Source organism: Lissotriton helveticus, chromosome 1_2, assembly GCF_964261635.1.
Source record: "Lissotriton helveticus chromosome 1_2, aLisHel1.1, whole genome shotgun sequence".
NCBI classification, from domain to species: domain Eukaryota; kingdom Metazoa; phylum Chordata; class Amphibia; order Caudata; family Salamandridae; genus Lissotriton; species Lissotriton helveticus.
In genome coordinates this window covers 400,539,471-400,555,011 of record NC_136058.1, presented here as the reverse complement: position 1 = coordinate 400,555,011, position 15,541 = coordinate 400,539,471, and the positions used below count along the sequence as shown (strand labels likewise).

Here is a 15,541-nt window from a genome sequence, read left to right as displayed (position 1 = left end):
AGGGAAAGGTACCGGCAGGGTTCAAACATGCTCTATTGATTCCCCTGATCAAAAAACCCAGTCTTGACCCTCACGATCCATCTAATTATCGCCCGATATCCTTGTTGCCATTCCTATCAAAAATTCTGGAGGCACACGTTGCTAGCTGTCTCTCTAGCTTTGTTGAGACCACTGGATATCTGGAGCCCAATCAAGCTGGGTTTCGACCAGGGCACTCAACTGAGATGGTGACACTGGCGGTCCAGAATGTGCTAAGAAGCAATGCAGATAGGGACATTCACCAAGCCTTGGTACTTCTCGACCTGTCGGCCGCATTCGACACGGTCGACCACACCATCTTGGTCGACCGTGTCGAACAGGCTGGCCTGAGAGGCTCAGCACTTAGATGGCTGAAGTCATTTATCTCGGAGCGTACCCAGGCAGTGAGATTAGGAACTTTTACAGCTCCTAAAATCAAAAACGAATGTGGAGTCCCTCAAGGCTCGTCCCTGTCCCCACTTTTATTTAATTTGTACCTACGACCCCTGTTATTTTCACTAAAAAAATTTAGAGCCTTAATTTTTAACTATGCAGATGATCTGCAACTGATCTTCTGTCTGGACTCCCCTGGTGCGGCCACCGAGTTTCGGGAGGCTATGGTCCATATTCAGAGATGGATGGGCCTAAATCACTTGAAACTCAACCCAGGCAAAACCGAATTGATTTTGCCTGGGAAGAGTGAATTATACTGGGGACCACATTTTTGGCCTCCAGAAATGGGAGTTCCTCCAGCTAAATCCAAAACAGTTAAGAGCTTAGGAATTACTTTCAGCGAAGATCTCTCGCTTAAAAGCCAGGTAGGGACCGTGGTATCTGCAAGTTTCTTCCAACTTTGCAAGATTAAGAAGATTGCCCACCTGTTAACTCACCCTGCTCTGATCCAGGTCATTATTGCTCTTGTGCTGTCCCGCCTGGATTACTCCAATAGTTTATATTTGGGTCTACCAGCGGGGCAGCTCAAGAGACTTCAACTGGTCCAGAACCAAGCGGCCAGGTTGATTTGCAAAATTCCTAAGTGGCAGTCTATTAGATCTGGAATGGCCAGTCTCCACTGGCTGCCTGTTGCGCAGAGAGCAGCATTTAAAGCGGGATGCATTATCTTCAGGGCTCTACAAGGTAAGGGCCCTGGATTTATTAGCAGCCTGCTTGTCAGTTATACTCCCTCCTGTGCTCTCCGCTCTGGCCAAAAGAACTTGTTAGTTGTGCCCCGGATCAGGAGGAGGATCTTTCCACTTCCTAGCTTCCTCCCTGTGGAACTCTTTGCCACTGCCACTGAGACTCCACGAAGATCTGTTAGCCTTTAGACAGGCTTTTAAAACTTGGCTCTTTAAGCAAGCTTACCCTTAGTAAATTTTTCTTTCTGTCACATGTTATGTTTTGCCAGTCTTCCACAGCGCCATGAAGCCTACGGGCGTACGTGCGCTTAACAAGTTTAATTTAACATAACATAACATAACATCAACGCAGGCGTAGCGGTAAAAAAAATTGCGCTAAGCTTGAATATTGCTGAAAACTAACGCCTGCTCTGACCACTTCTTAACCTGTATATCCAATGGAAGTTGGATATTCAGGTTAAGACCCTATTGGTGTTAATGCCTGAATATCGCTGGATTTCCAGTGATATTCACGCATTTAGCCGCTATCGCCGGATATTTTATTGCATTTGAGATAAACGTTGCTAATAGCACGTTATCTCTGCGATGAAATCCTGCGATGCACGGCGGTAAAAAACAAGTCGCTAAGCTTATTTAGCGATAAATACCGCTAGTTGTTGATAATATGCCCCAGAGTGTGGAGCACACAGAAGGGGCTCATAGGTGTTGAATCCAGAGGCTGATAAGCACAGAAGCGGGTAGAAGGATTCTGAGTTGCATAGGAAGGCACAAATACTGGAGCAGTGTGAGGTGTCTAGCATGGTTTACTCAAAAAATTGAACTATCAACTGGTTAGGAGATTGATTTTTGGTCTAGTACTTCTTGACATTTTAATCAGAATTTTGAGTTTGGATTTATAAAGCACATAAAACCAATAGGCATCGAAGCACTGTCACCAAGTAAGAAACCAGAGGGAGGGGACAACCCTAGTGCAGAGGATGCATAAAAGCATCAGAAGGTCCCAAGGACAATGTGAAATTATACAGATAACTGGGTTTTCACCTGGCAACACAAGTAGAGTATAATTCCAGACTCCTAATATTTGCACAAGCTGGCGGCTGCCACCGTGAAAGCTCGTTCCCCCATCTCGCATTCCAGAACCTAGTAATTATCCCCTTTCTCGCTCCTACTGATCTCAGGGGTCTACATGGAGCAAACCAGGTGATGGTGCCCCAGGACAACATGAGCCCTGTTGGTGGCGAGCCTTATGTACAAGACACAGAGTTTTAAAAGTCACCTGCTTCCTTACTGGCCGCCAAAGCTCTGTTTGAACTGGGGTGCTGAAGTGAGCTAAAGAACGATGATGGATTAAACCCAGATCTGTGACGGGGGGTAGCGTTTGAAAAGATTCACCGCTCTGTCCATCACTTCCTTGTGTTTGCCAATGGATATTTTTTAAGGCAGATCCAAGACCAACCAAATAGCATCTGCATTTTGGATGACCTGAAGCTTATTCAAGGAATACTGATTGGCATTTGAATAAAGTACATTTCAGTAATCCAGGTGAGATGTAATAAGAGCAGTGGATACTGACACCCTTAACTCTGTAGGAATGAAGGTCTTAATGATTCAAAAACGTGAACAAGAACTCACCATTCTATTGACCTGGGTGTCAAATGCCAAAGTATTGTCAAAGATCACGCCCAGACTTTTTGTCGCGCCCACCGGAACAGGGAGAGTTCAGCAGACGTTCGGTCACCAACAGTCAGTCCGGATCAAATTTTCCACGCTAAAAACCAGCTCTTCCTCATCAAAAGGCTGACTTCATCCCAACAGGACCTAAACGTGTCTGCCACCCCTTCCCAGTCATCAGAGATGAAGACGATGATTTGGGTGTCATCCGCATAGGACGACACGTGGGAACCGAAGCAGCGCATGAGTTTCACCAGAGGCGCGACACACAGGCTAAATAGAGCAGAGGAAGGATCCCTGAGGGACTCCACAGGGAAGTTGGAAAGGCTAAGTGCTAAAGTCCGCGCAGCTGGCTGTGACAGTTCTGTTCTCTAAAAACAACTCCAGCGGGCTTAAGGCAGCGTCCCTCTGCCCAGCGTGTCTCATGGCGAGAGATGGTGTCAAAGGCTGCGGACAGATCAAGCTTATACGACCACTACTGACAAAATGAGAAGGGGAGGTTAATTCTGAACTAAATAGAAGTGTCTTCTTGCAAAAACCATGAAAGCCGCTGTAGTCTGCAGGCTACGAAGTGATTTCTGCAGTAGGGGCTTGACCCACTCAATGTCTGGCAGAATGAAGTGATCTATGGACTGAACGTGCCTGACAGTGTGAGTGCTGAGGTGAGATCAATGACAACAGACTTGTAAGACCCGTAAACTAGCACATTATTTATTTTAAGCCTTGAAGCGGCAGAAACAAATGTCTGTTACTTTTGTAGACATGTTGTAGCAACTTTCAGCATGAACCGAAACACATGATCAATTAAAATCCAAAATCCAGCATATTTTCAAATAGAACTTACTGCCTTGAAACAGGTAAATCAGTTCAGCTCATGATTGACAGCAGCTCTTCCTCTAATGATCAAAGACACTCATCTACAGGCCTGCTCCTCCACTGTTTAACTCAGCTCTATGGCTGAGGACATGTAGCTACAAACCACAGGAAAGACCTTCTCTGTGAAGGTGTCTGTGTATGTGAAGAGGTGCTCCTGGGTCTCAGCATTGAAGAATGACACCAGCCCCCCCTTGAAGTCCAGGTAAACTCCAATGGGGCTTACTAAGGGAAGCAGTCCAGAAAGTCTTTCAGGCATACTGTGAATGTAGGGAAGATGTGCAGCACGCGCCAAAACCCAGAAGCCGCTCTCAGGCCGAACTATCTGTAGATAGGCATTGCTAGTAACAGACTGCCTGGCCACCCCTACATACCACAATATAATAGACAATGGTTTGCGACTGCGTTTGGGCACCATCAGCTCCCAGTAATGCTTCCCAGAGGTGAAGCCTACAGTTCCAAGAACACAAGAAGGTTGCCAAAATCTCTCTGCATTCTTGGCAACATTTTGTTTATTAGGAAGCCTTGTGACTCTCTTTCCATCTGCGGAGATGTTGAGTGCAGGGTGAGCTGTGTTCGGATCCAGGAAGATGGATTCTGAGGAGGAAAAGACAAGGTTACTCCGTTCAGCTGTCAGGACCTCATTTTTTATCTGTCTTCACACCACTGAGCCCAGCAGCTTCCTTCTGTCACCCATCCTCCCATCTGCCATCACCCCTTCTATTGCCCATATGTGCATCCTCCTGTCTGTCCAGCTCTCAGGTCCTTCTTATCCCTCTCCACCCTTCTGAGCCCAGAACCTTCCTTCTGTCATCCATCCATTCATCTGGCCATCACCCCTTCCATCCTCCAAACTCTCCATCATCACCATTGTCTACCTGTGCATCCTCCTGTCTGTCCAGCTCTCAGGTCCTTCTGTCGTCTATCCTTCCATCTATCCATCATCCCTTCCATTGTCCATCTGTGGATCTTTCTGTCTGTCCAACTGTCAGGTCCTCCTTTCTGATCTATCTCCACCCTTCTAAGCCCATTCACTTCCTTCTGTCAACCCTTTTCCTTGTATCCACCCCCCGTCATCCATCTGTGCATCCTCCTGCCTGTCCACAGCTCTTCAACCCAAAGCATTAGAAACCTCTGAATCAAGACACCTTACCTTTAAGATGACCATAAAACCCGGAAATGCCTTCAGACATGTTCCTTAAGAAAGATGATCTCCAGTTCACTGGGATCATGTTTGTTATATTCCCTCTCCAGTGTTATCACATGATCTCTAGGTGGTCAGACCTGAGGTCTCTCGTTGTTATCTACACTGGACAAAGATAGAGAGGAGGAGAACAGACTGAAGCAGGAGTGTGACTATTTCTGGTCTCAACAGAAACCCACCCTTGTAAATCCATGACTGGAAGGTGTCTCTTGGCTCCTGTAGGAGGAAGAAATCAAGTCAAATACTCTTTGTGCTCCGCACAAGACCTGCTGAACCAAAGGGCAGGCTGCATCCAAGGCAGGCTCCCAATTACACCCATCTACGCAAAAGAGACAGGGCTCAATGCAGACCCCAGCCTTTTATTACAGCCATCCTACAATAAATGAGAGGACTTCATGCAGACACCAGCTTCCCATTATATCCATCCAACAATAGGGGACAGGACTGCATGCAGACACCAGATTTCTATTACATCCATCCAACAATATGGGCCAGCACTGCATGCAGACACCGGCTTCTGATTATAGCCATCCAACAATAGGGGACAGGACTGCATGCAGACACCAGATTTCTATTACATCCATCCAACAATATGGGCCAGCACTGCATGCAGACACCGGCTTCTGATTATAGCCATCCAACAATAGGGGACAGGACTGCATGCAGACACCGGCTTCCCATTACATCCATCCAACAATAAGGCACAGACTGCATGCAGACACCGGCTTCCCATTACATCCATCCAACAATAAGGCACAGGCTGCATGCAGACACCGGCTTCCTATTACGTCCATGCAACAATAGGGGACAGGTCTGAATGTGCACCCTGGCATCCTATTACGTACATCCAATACTAAGACGACAAGTCTGAATGCAGACACTGGCTTCTTATTACATCCTACCAACAATAGGGTACAGGACTGCATGCAGACATCGGCTTCTGATTATAGCCATCCAATGATAAGGGGCAGGCCTGCATGCAGACACCGGCTTCCTATCACATCCACGCATCAATAAAGGACAGGACTGCATGCAGCCAGCAGCACCGTAATAAATCCATCCAACAATTAGGGTCAGACCTGCATGCAGACAATGGTTTACTCTTTTATCCATCCAACAATAATGGGCAAGATTGCAGGCAGACAACAGCTTCTAAGAAATCCATCCAACAATAAGGGACAGGACTGCATGCAGACACTTTCTTCCTGTCACATCCATTCAAAAAATAGGGACAGAACTGCATGCAGACACAGGATTTGTATTACATCAATCCAACAATAAGGCACAGGACTGCATGCAGACATCGGCTTCCTATTAAATACATCCAACAATAAGGGGCGGGCCTGCATGCAGACACCGGCTTTCTATTACATCCATTCACCAATAGGCAGGGCTGCATGCAGATAATGTGAGAAGTTAGCCTGGCATATGATGTCCACTAGTTCTAGTGGGCACCTTGTACCAGTCTAATCGACCCTTATGGCTGGTGGTTGTAAAGTCAACCTTAAAGAAAGCTATGCTAATGGTAGCATGAACCAGCATTCTTCAGGCTAAGACTTCAGTAGGCGAGTTAAGCAAGTTGTTTTTACCATATATAATCCCTTGAATACCAAATGAAAGGACACCACACAAGGTATATATCAAATATATATCTATTTAATCTCAACACAACCCCTCTGTCCTCTTTATGAGGTCAGAGGTAAAAATACAATACAAGTCACACAGTTAATACACGATAAGTTGCACAGTATACGTTATGCCCTAGGGGCCTCACTAACCATATACTAAGAAAGTGGTATAAGTACCACGTGAGAGTTAGAAAGTAGGCCTAGGGCCTTTATAATCACTGGGGCTACACTAAGCAACCAAAAGTTAGGAAGTAGAGGGTCCACAGGAAACGCGTGCAGTGTCTAAACACAGGCGCGGGTTCCCATTGACTTTCTATGGAGTTCGTAAAAGTTACAAAGTTACTGTTTAAGGACACTTCTGGATGGATTAGGATGAAACCCTTTTAAACTAGGACACTTCGAGAGTCAAGACCCACGGGAGCACCGGAGTACTCGAGTTACCTCACCCAGGGAAGCCGGGTGCAAAGGTGACTTTTCGTGTCAGGTTTCGTCATTGTTTTCTATGGAGAGCTGCAAAGAAGTGCTGCAGGCGACCAGAGGAAAAGTGTCTGGGTGGATCCAAGGGTGGATCGGTGATGTGAAGAACCTGAAAGCAGAGGGGGCAGAGTATGGGTCACTAGCCAGTGACCAGGAAGGAACCAGGAAGGAACCAGGCGATGTTGGGTGCTTTAAGGTGAAGAAGGTGAGTTTGTCTCTTCATCCACGAGGTCCAGGAGGCATCGACAATGACCAGGAGCTGGATTCGAGCTGTACCACAATGAATCTAGATGACTGCGGTGCTGGTATCTGGATTGGACCCATCAAGCCTTTGCAACCGTAACCCACACAGGATGTCAAGATTGGCTCTGTTGCAGACCAGCAAGGTTTTTGGCACTTTTCCTTTTCTGGGAAGTTGGAGCAACCAGAAAAGCAAGTTAGATTGAAGATGGCATCTTCCGGGGGCTCACTAGCCAACAGGCAAGGAACCAGGAAGACGCATCAAGCACAAATGTAAATGAGGGACCCACGGGACTCTCGCAAAGTGTGGGGGCTCGAGCTTCAGTGGAAATGGTGTTCGGGGCTGGCGCTTCTTGTACACCAATGCACAACTTACTGAGGCTTCAGGAAGGAGTGCAGTTAGCAAAATGCAGGATGTCCAAGATGTCCAGTCGAACGTCTCTCGTGGCCGCCACATGTCTCAGCTTTGCTGTGGATGTGGGATGGGTCAGAAAAGTCTGGAAGTCCAGTTCTTGAGTCACAAAGTCTTCAGGATCTGGCAGGAGCCTCGACGATGCAGACTGGCAAAGATGCTGTTGGTGCCTGTTTCACAGAGTGGTCACTCCTTGACCATAAGGGAGATGTCTTCCATCTTCCAGTCAGAATGGAACATCGAAGGTCCAAGATATGTCTTTCAAAGATTCATCCAGGATAATCTAAAGTCCTGGGGACACAGCTTCTATACTTATACTTTGAAAGGGGGCTGGATTACCTGACTAAGGGCCTCCTATGGGTGGAACTGAGAAGGGGGTGGTTACACTCCTTTCCCTTTGTCCAGTTTCACACCAGAGCTGGGGCTGAAGTACCCCAGCAACGGGTTTGAACCGGGCTATGCATGGAGCACCTTGTGTGCCCCAGGCAGTGTCTAGGTGCATTCACTGAATGCAACCCACCCTGCCCGAATACACATAACCCCTGTCTGGGGAGGTGCTGGCATCTCCCTGGACAGGAGACCTACTGTCCAGGCCGTCCTTGCAGGAGTTTCCCCCAGCAACAGGAGGTCAGAATTGTGTCTATGGCAGCAGCATCCATTTTGTGATGCTGAGTGTTGGACCCGGCCTCGTGGCGTGGCCCTACCCCTCCCGCATGGCGGGCCCCGGATGACATCGGCCCTCCATCCAGCCCGGGTCGGCCTCGGGCACACCTCTGCACGCCCTCCAAACCACTAGATCCGCCACCCGGCGGCCCACAACCACTGACACGGCACCCTCGGGCCGCCCCAGCATTACCGGTCCGGTGCCCACCCCGGACCCTCATTCCAGGCCCGACGCCATCTTGGGCCCATCACGTCACATACACGTGGTCCCGGCCCAGCCACGGCCACTGCCCCAGCGAGCCCGCCATCGAGGCACCAAGAACCCTCCGGGTGGTAGAGTGGCCACTCCACCAGAGACAAGGAGAGGGGAGTTTCGATGGCTCTCCAACCGTCCCCGGATGCCTGGTTTCGATCGCCCTCCGGCCTCCCTGGGCTCTGGCTCCACCCCCCTGCTGGGTGTCTGGACACCATCATCCCGGCCCCTCTGACCCCCAGGCGAGAGGGTCCGGACATCAAAGGACTCCAGACCTATATCTGGGCCAGCCCCGGAGTAGGACGGCAGTTGTATCCCGGAGTCGAGAAGCCCTGCTGATGCTATCGCGGCTGACCCTGAGACGAACTCCCCTTGCTGTTCTACCGGGAACCTGCTGGCGCTGCCGCGGTCCATCTTTGCTGTAACCCTCTTGGGGCCTGCTGGCGCTGCCGCGGTCCACACTCGCTGAACCATCTTGGAACCTGCTGGCGCTGCCGCGGTCCACACTCGCTGAACCATCTTGGAACCTGCTGAACCATCTTGGAACCTGCTGGCGCTGCCGCGGTCCACACTCGCTGAACCATTGCGGAACCTGCTGGCGCTGCCGCGGTCCACACTCGCTGAACCATCTTGGAACCTGCTGTCGCTGCCGCGGTCCACACTCGCTGAACCATCTTGGAGCCTGCTGGCGCTGCCGCGGCCCAACCTCCCGGAACTCCCCAGCTCGAGGATTGAGAGCTGTGCGTAGAGTCTCCTTGCCACCGACCATCTGTAAGACTGTGGCCCTTACCTTGCCCCTTTGTCACGAGACTTTCCAGATCTCGGGATCTGCTGTATATATTGAAACGATACTTATTGCCAGATAAAGATTGAAAACTCTGTCTACGTGTGGTGTATATTTGTAGTGGTGTGGTTACTCTGCTGTACGATTCTAGGAGAGGGCCCTCCCGTCGGAGGCCTCTCGACCTCGCTCGGTCCCTTCTCTGAAGGAGGGGTAGACCTAGGGGTGGTCAGTCAGACACTTTCTGCCTCCCCCGGGTTCGCCTTTCTAACATTGGTGGCAGACGCTGCGATCCGAGCCAACGCAAAATCGTACAGAGAGTGATCTACCCGCTACGACGGAAAAACACACAGAGACCATGACGACCCAAGGAACCAACCTACCTGCCGAATTCCAGAAAGAGAAGATAGAAGAATACAGCCACAAAGAACTAAAACAATTCTGTAAAGACATGGTATCGCTACCACTGGCCTGAGCACAAAAGAGGACTTCAAATCGGCCCTACAAGCCTGGGTGGAAACCCGAGACAGACCACCCCAAGAGGAGAATAGCCCGAACGGGCAACAGGAAAGCAGCGCACCCCCGACGGGGGAAAGAACCGCAACACTAAACGCGGACCTCATCTATGAAGACGCTCGAGAACGAGAGCGCAACAGGCTACACGAATTGGAGCTTGCACGACTCCGGCTAGACGGAGAACTCCAGCTAGCGGAGAGAAAGATAGCCCTCGAGCAACTACGGCTGGAGGGGGATCTAGAAGAGAAACGGAGACAACGTGACCTCGAAGAAAAACGACTAGCATATGAACACGAACGAGGCCTTAGAGAACTAGAAATCAAGGCCAAGAGCAACGAAGATAGCGCGACCGGGGCCAAGACCTCGGCCCCTCCCGTGGACACCAAGGTTCACTTACCGAAAGATGTAGTCAAAGAATACTACAAGAACGATGATATCCAGCAATGGTTCAAAGCCTACGAGGTGGCCATGACCGCCCATCGGGTGCCCCTGAAGGATTGGGGCACCGGCCTGTGGGGAAAGTTCGTCAACGAAGGGAGGGACGCCCTGCTGGAACTCCCTGACACCAAAATGACCTCCTATGAACACATGAAAATGGCCCTACTCACGCGCTACGGACTCACCCCCGAAATGTACCGGCAGAGGTTCCGAGACTGTAAAAAAATCCCCGGTACCACTTGGGTAGAATATGTGAACTTTTTTAGCAGAGCCTTCGAGGGGTGGGTCAAAGGCAGTCAGGCCACTACCTACCAGCAGTTGGTCGACCTTATGCTGTGGGAGCACCTCTCCAACAACTGCTTCATTGAACTACGACAGCACCTCCTCGACAGCAAGTTGACCGAGCCGCGAAAACTAGCGGTCGAAGCCGATCGGTGGGCGAGCAACCGCGTCCACCGGAACACCACAGGAGAATACGGACGAGGGTCCCCGGGGAACCACCGGCCGCGAGGTGGCGGTCTGGCATCAGCCAAGGCCGAGACCTCCCGCCGGGGTCTTCGCCCGCCTCCTCTACACCAGCCTCCAGCCAGAGGGGGGCCCATCCAGCCCGACCGGGGCCATTCCCCAACGTTACGTGCCACAGATGCCAGCGGCTGGGTCACTATGCCAATGATCCTCTCTGCCCCATGAACCAGCGGCCCGGCACCACCGGGCCCCCTGGTCGACAAATCACTGCAGCTGCTCTGAGCGAAGAAAGGGAGGAAGAAGAAGAGGTCCCTATGGAACCAGAAGAATGGGAGTCCGCGGCCATGTGCCTCGCCTCCCTGGGCGACAAAGACATTATCCCCCGAGACCAGATTCCGATCAACACCCAGAAGTACCGCCAGTGGGTCACCATCAACGGACGCCGGGCCGAGGCTCTCCGTGACACGGGGCCAGCATAACCGCCGTCCGCTGCCATCTGGTGACCCCAGAACAAATCTTGCCCCACGTTATGTGCCCTGTCCGGTCAGCGGACAATTCCGAGAGCCTGTGCCAGATGGACCGCATCCCCTTCGAGTGGGGAGGAGTGCCCGGCATGCTGAAAGTCACCGTCCGAGACGATGCCCTGGTGGACTGCCTCCTAGGGAATGTCCTGGAAAGTTCCCCCTGGGCACAGATCGAGCGAAGAGAGCATCTGGGGATGCTAGGCCTTCCTGAATGGGTTTGCGTAACGACCGGATCCATGTCCACCCGGGACACCGTCCCAGCCGAAGACAAACCCGAAGAACCTGAATGGCCGGCACCTCCGCCACCCGCCACTGCCACGGCCGAACCCGAACTGGGGCCGCAGAGCCCCAGCCATGAAGAACTTCCCGAGCTCGGGCCCCTTCCCGAACTAGCCCAGTGGCGCCAAGAAGGGGGCCCCACCCGCGAGCAGTTCCGGCGGGAACAAAAGACATGTCCTTCCCTTGAGGGACTCCGGCAACAAGCCGCCATGCAAGCCACAGGAGACTCCTCGGGGTCCCACTGGATCTATTGGGACCAGGACCTCCTGTACAGTGAACAAAAGATCGCCGAGCTGGGGGCCGGCCGAGTGCTAGTCATCCCCCTCCACTTCAGAGACTTTCTCTTAAACCTGGCACATGACGTGCCCCTCGCCGGGCACCTGGGGCAGGACAAAACCTACAGCCGCCTGGTGACCCACTTTTCTTGGCCGAAGATGCGCCGCGATGTGTACAACCACTGCCGAACCTGTCCGACCTGCCAAGCCAGCGGAAAGAGTGGGGGGAAAATCAAGGCCCCACTCCAACCGTTTCCCGTGGTGACCACTCCCTTCGAGTGAGTAGGGATCGACATCGTGGGGCCCCTGGATCCTCCCACCTCTCAGGGGCACCGCTTCATCCTCGTCCTGGTGGACCATGCCACCCGCTACCCAGAAGCTATCCCCCTCCGGACTATCACAGCCCCCGTAGTGGGTCGGGCGCTAATGGGGATCTTCTCCAGAGTCGGCTTCCCCCGAGAGGTCGTCAGTGATCGGGGCACAAACTTTATATCGAAATATATGCGGTCCCTGTGGCAACAGTGCGGGGTCGCGTATAAATTCACCACCCCGTATCACCCTCAAGGGAATGGACTAGTGGAGCGATTTAATAGGACCCTGAAAGGAATGATCAAGGGCCTAGAAGAGCCCCTCCGGCGCAAATGGGACGTTCTGCTGCCATGCCTCCTGTTCGCCTACCGGGAGGTACCCCAGAAGTCCCTGGGGTTCAGCCCCTTTGAACTATTATATGGACACCCGGTGCGAGGCCCCCTCAGCCTGGTCAAGGAAGGCTGGGAGCTGGCCACCTCCGAAACTCCGCCCGATGTTTTCCGATACCTCTTGACTCTCCGCAACCAGACTCGGAAGTTCCGGGAGCTGGCCGAAACCAACCTGAAGGCCAGTCAAGAGGAGATGAAGCGCTGGTATGATGAAAATGCCTCGTCCATTGAATTCGAGCCGGGCCAGCAGGTCTGGGTCATGTCCCCGGTCGACCCCGGCGCCCTCCAGGTCAAATGGACGGGGCCCTTCAAAGTGGTGGAGCGCAAGAGCCCCGTCACCTACCTAGTGGACATGGAGTCCCCCCGGAACCCCCTCCGGGTCCTACACGCCAACCGGCTCAAGCCCCACTTTGTCTGCACCGAACTGAGCCTGTTGTTGGCTACCGATGACGGAGCAGAGGACGACTCCGAGCCTCTACCAGACCTCCTGGGCACCTCCGAGAAAGATGGCTCCGTCGAGGGAGTCTCCCTCTCTCCCGCGCTGACACCCAAACAGCGCCAGAACTGCCAGAACCTGCTGGGTCAATTTGCGACTTTATTTTCCCTCACCCCCAGAGTCACCCAGTGGTGTGTTCACGACGTCGACACCGGGGACAGTCCGCCCGTGCGGCACCGAGCCTACCGAGTCCCAGACCGAGTCCGGGCCTGCATCCAAGCCGAAGTTTCCAAGATGCTAGCCCTAGGGGTAGTCGAGCCCTCAGACAGTCCATGGGCCAGTCCCGTCGTCCTGGTCCCGAAGGCCGCCGCCCCCGGGGTGCCCCCGGAGCTGCGGTTCTGTTTTGACTACCGGGGATTGAATGCCGTCACCAGGACCGACGCCCATCCCATTCCCCGAGCGGATGAACTGATCGATCGCCTGGGAGCCGCCAGGTACCTCAGCACCTTCGACCTCACGGCCAGATACTGGCAAATCGGCCTCACGCTAGGGGCACAAGAACGATCCGCTTTCTCGACCCCTGATGGCCACTTCCACTTCAACGTGATGCCCTTCGGCATGAAGAATGCTCCGGCCACCTTCCAGAGACTAGTGAATCGGGTGCTGGCAGGGCTGGAAGAGTTCAGTGCCGCCTATCTGGACGATATTGCGGTGTACAGCCTCTGTTGGGACGAGCACCTGACCCACCTCTGGAAGGTCCTGACGGCCCTCCAACGGGCCGGACTAACAATAAGAGCCAGCAAGTGCCAGATCGGTCAAGGGTCCGTGACCTATCTGGGACACCAAGTGGGGAGCGGCCAAGTGGCTCCCCTTCAACCCAAGATTGACGCCATCCAGGCCTGGGAGCCCCCCGTCACCCAGACCGCCGTCCGAGCCTTCCTGGGGCTCACTGGATACTATCGGCGGTTCATAAAGGACTATGGGAGCATTGTGGGGCCCCTCACAGAACTAACCTCCAAGAGACTACCCCCGAAGGTGCACTGGACCCTCGAGTGCCAAGTAGCCTTTGAGACACTAAAGACTGCCATGTGCACCGCCCCGGTGCTCCAGGCCACCGACTACAGCCGAGAGTTCATCGTCCAAACTGACGCCTCGGAACACGGCATTGGGGCCGTACTCTCCCAAATGAACTCTGACGGAGTCGACCTTCCTGTGGCCTTCATCAGCCGGCGCCTGCTGGCCCGAGAACAACGATGGAGCACCATCGAGAGGGAAGCATTCGCCGTCGTATGGGCCCTAAAGAAGCTCCGGCCCTACCTCTTCGGCACCCACTTCCGAGTACAGACCGACCACCGGCCCCTGCGGTGGTTGATGCAGATGCGGGGCGAGAACCTGAAGTTGCTACGTTGGTCCATCTCCCTCCAAGGGATGAACTTCACCGTGGAGCATCGCCGTGGCAATGACCACGCCAACGCTGACGGCCTCTCCAGATTCTTCCGCCTTGGCGAGGAGAATCCCCAAGAAGATGGGTGACTCTCCCCTGCCTTCAGCTGGGGGGGACGCGTGTTGGACCTGGCCTCGTGGTGTGGCCCTACCCCTCCCGCATGGCGGGCCCCGGACGACATCGGCCCTCCATCCAGCCCGGGTCGGCCTCGGGCACACCTCTGCACGCCCTCCAAACCACCAGATCCGCCACCCGGCGGCCCACAACCACTGACACGGCACCCTCGGGCCGCCCCAGCATTACCGGTCCGGTGCCCACCCCGGACCCTCATTCCAGGCCCGACGCCATCTTGGGCCCATCACGTCACAGACACGTGGTCCCGGCCCAGCCGCGGCCACGGCCCCAGCGAGCCCGCCATCGAGGCACCAAGAACCCTCTTGGTGGTAGAGTGGCCACTCCACCAGAGACAAGGAGAGGGGAGTTTCGATGGCTCTCCAACCGTCCCCGGATGCCTGGTTTCGATCGCCCTCCGGCCTCCCTGGGCTCTGGCTCCACCCCCCTGCTGGGTGTCTGGACACCATCATCCCTGCCCCTCTGACCACCAGGCGAGAGGGTCCGGACATCAAAGGACTCCAGACCTATATCTGGGCCAGCCCCGGAGTAGGACGGCAGTTGTATCCCGGAGTCGAGAAGCCCTGCTGATGCTATCGCGGCTGACCCTGAGACGAACTCCTCTTGCTGTTCTACCGGGAACCTGCTGGCGCTGCCGCGGTCCATCTTTGCTGTAACCCTCTTGGGGCCTGCTGGCGCTGCCGCGGTCCACACTCGCTGAACCATCTTGGAGCCTGCTGGCGCTGCCGCGGTCCACACTCGCTGAACCATCTTGGAACCTGCTGGCGCTGCCGCGGTCCACACTTGCTGAACCATCTTGGAACCTGCTGGCGCTGCCGCGGTCCACACTTGCTGAACCATCTTGGAACCTGCTGGCGCTGCCGCGGTCCACACTCGCTGAACCATCTTGGAACCTGCTGGCGCTGCCGCGGTCCACACTCGCTGAACCATCTTGGAACCTGCTGGCGCTGCCGCGGTCCACACTCGCTGAACCATCTT

General features: G+C 53.7%; 1 protein-coding gene across 1 annotated transcript in view; it reads right to left on the bottom strand.

The window, feature by feature from the left end:
* Window positions 1-3,705: 3,705 nt before the first annotated feature.
* Window positions 3,706-15,541, bottom strand: part of LOC144806397 (CD5 antigen-like) — a 226,496-nt gene continuing 214,660 nt past the window's right edge. The window contains exon 7 of the mRNA XM_078672761.1: window positions 3,706-4,295. Within this exon, the coding sequence (XP_078528887.1) occupies window positions 3,766-4,295 (530 nt within the window). The 3' untranslated portion in view covers window positions 3,706-3,765. The remainder of the gene's footprint in view (window positions 4,296-15,541) is intronic.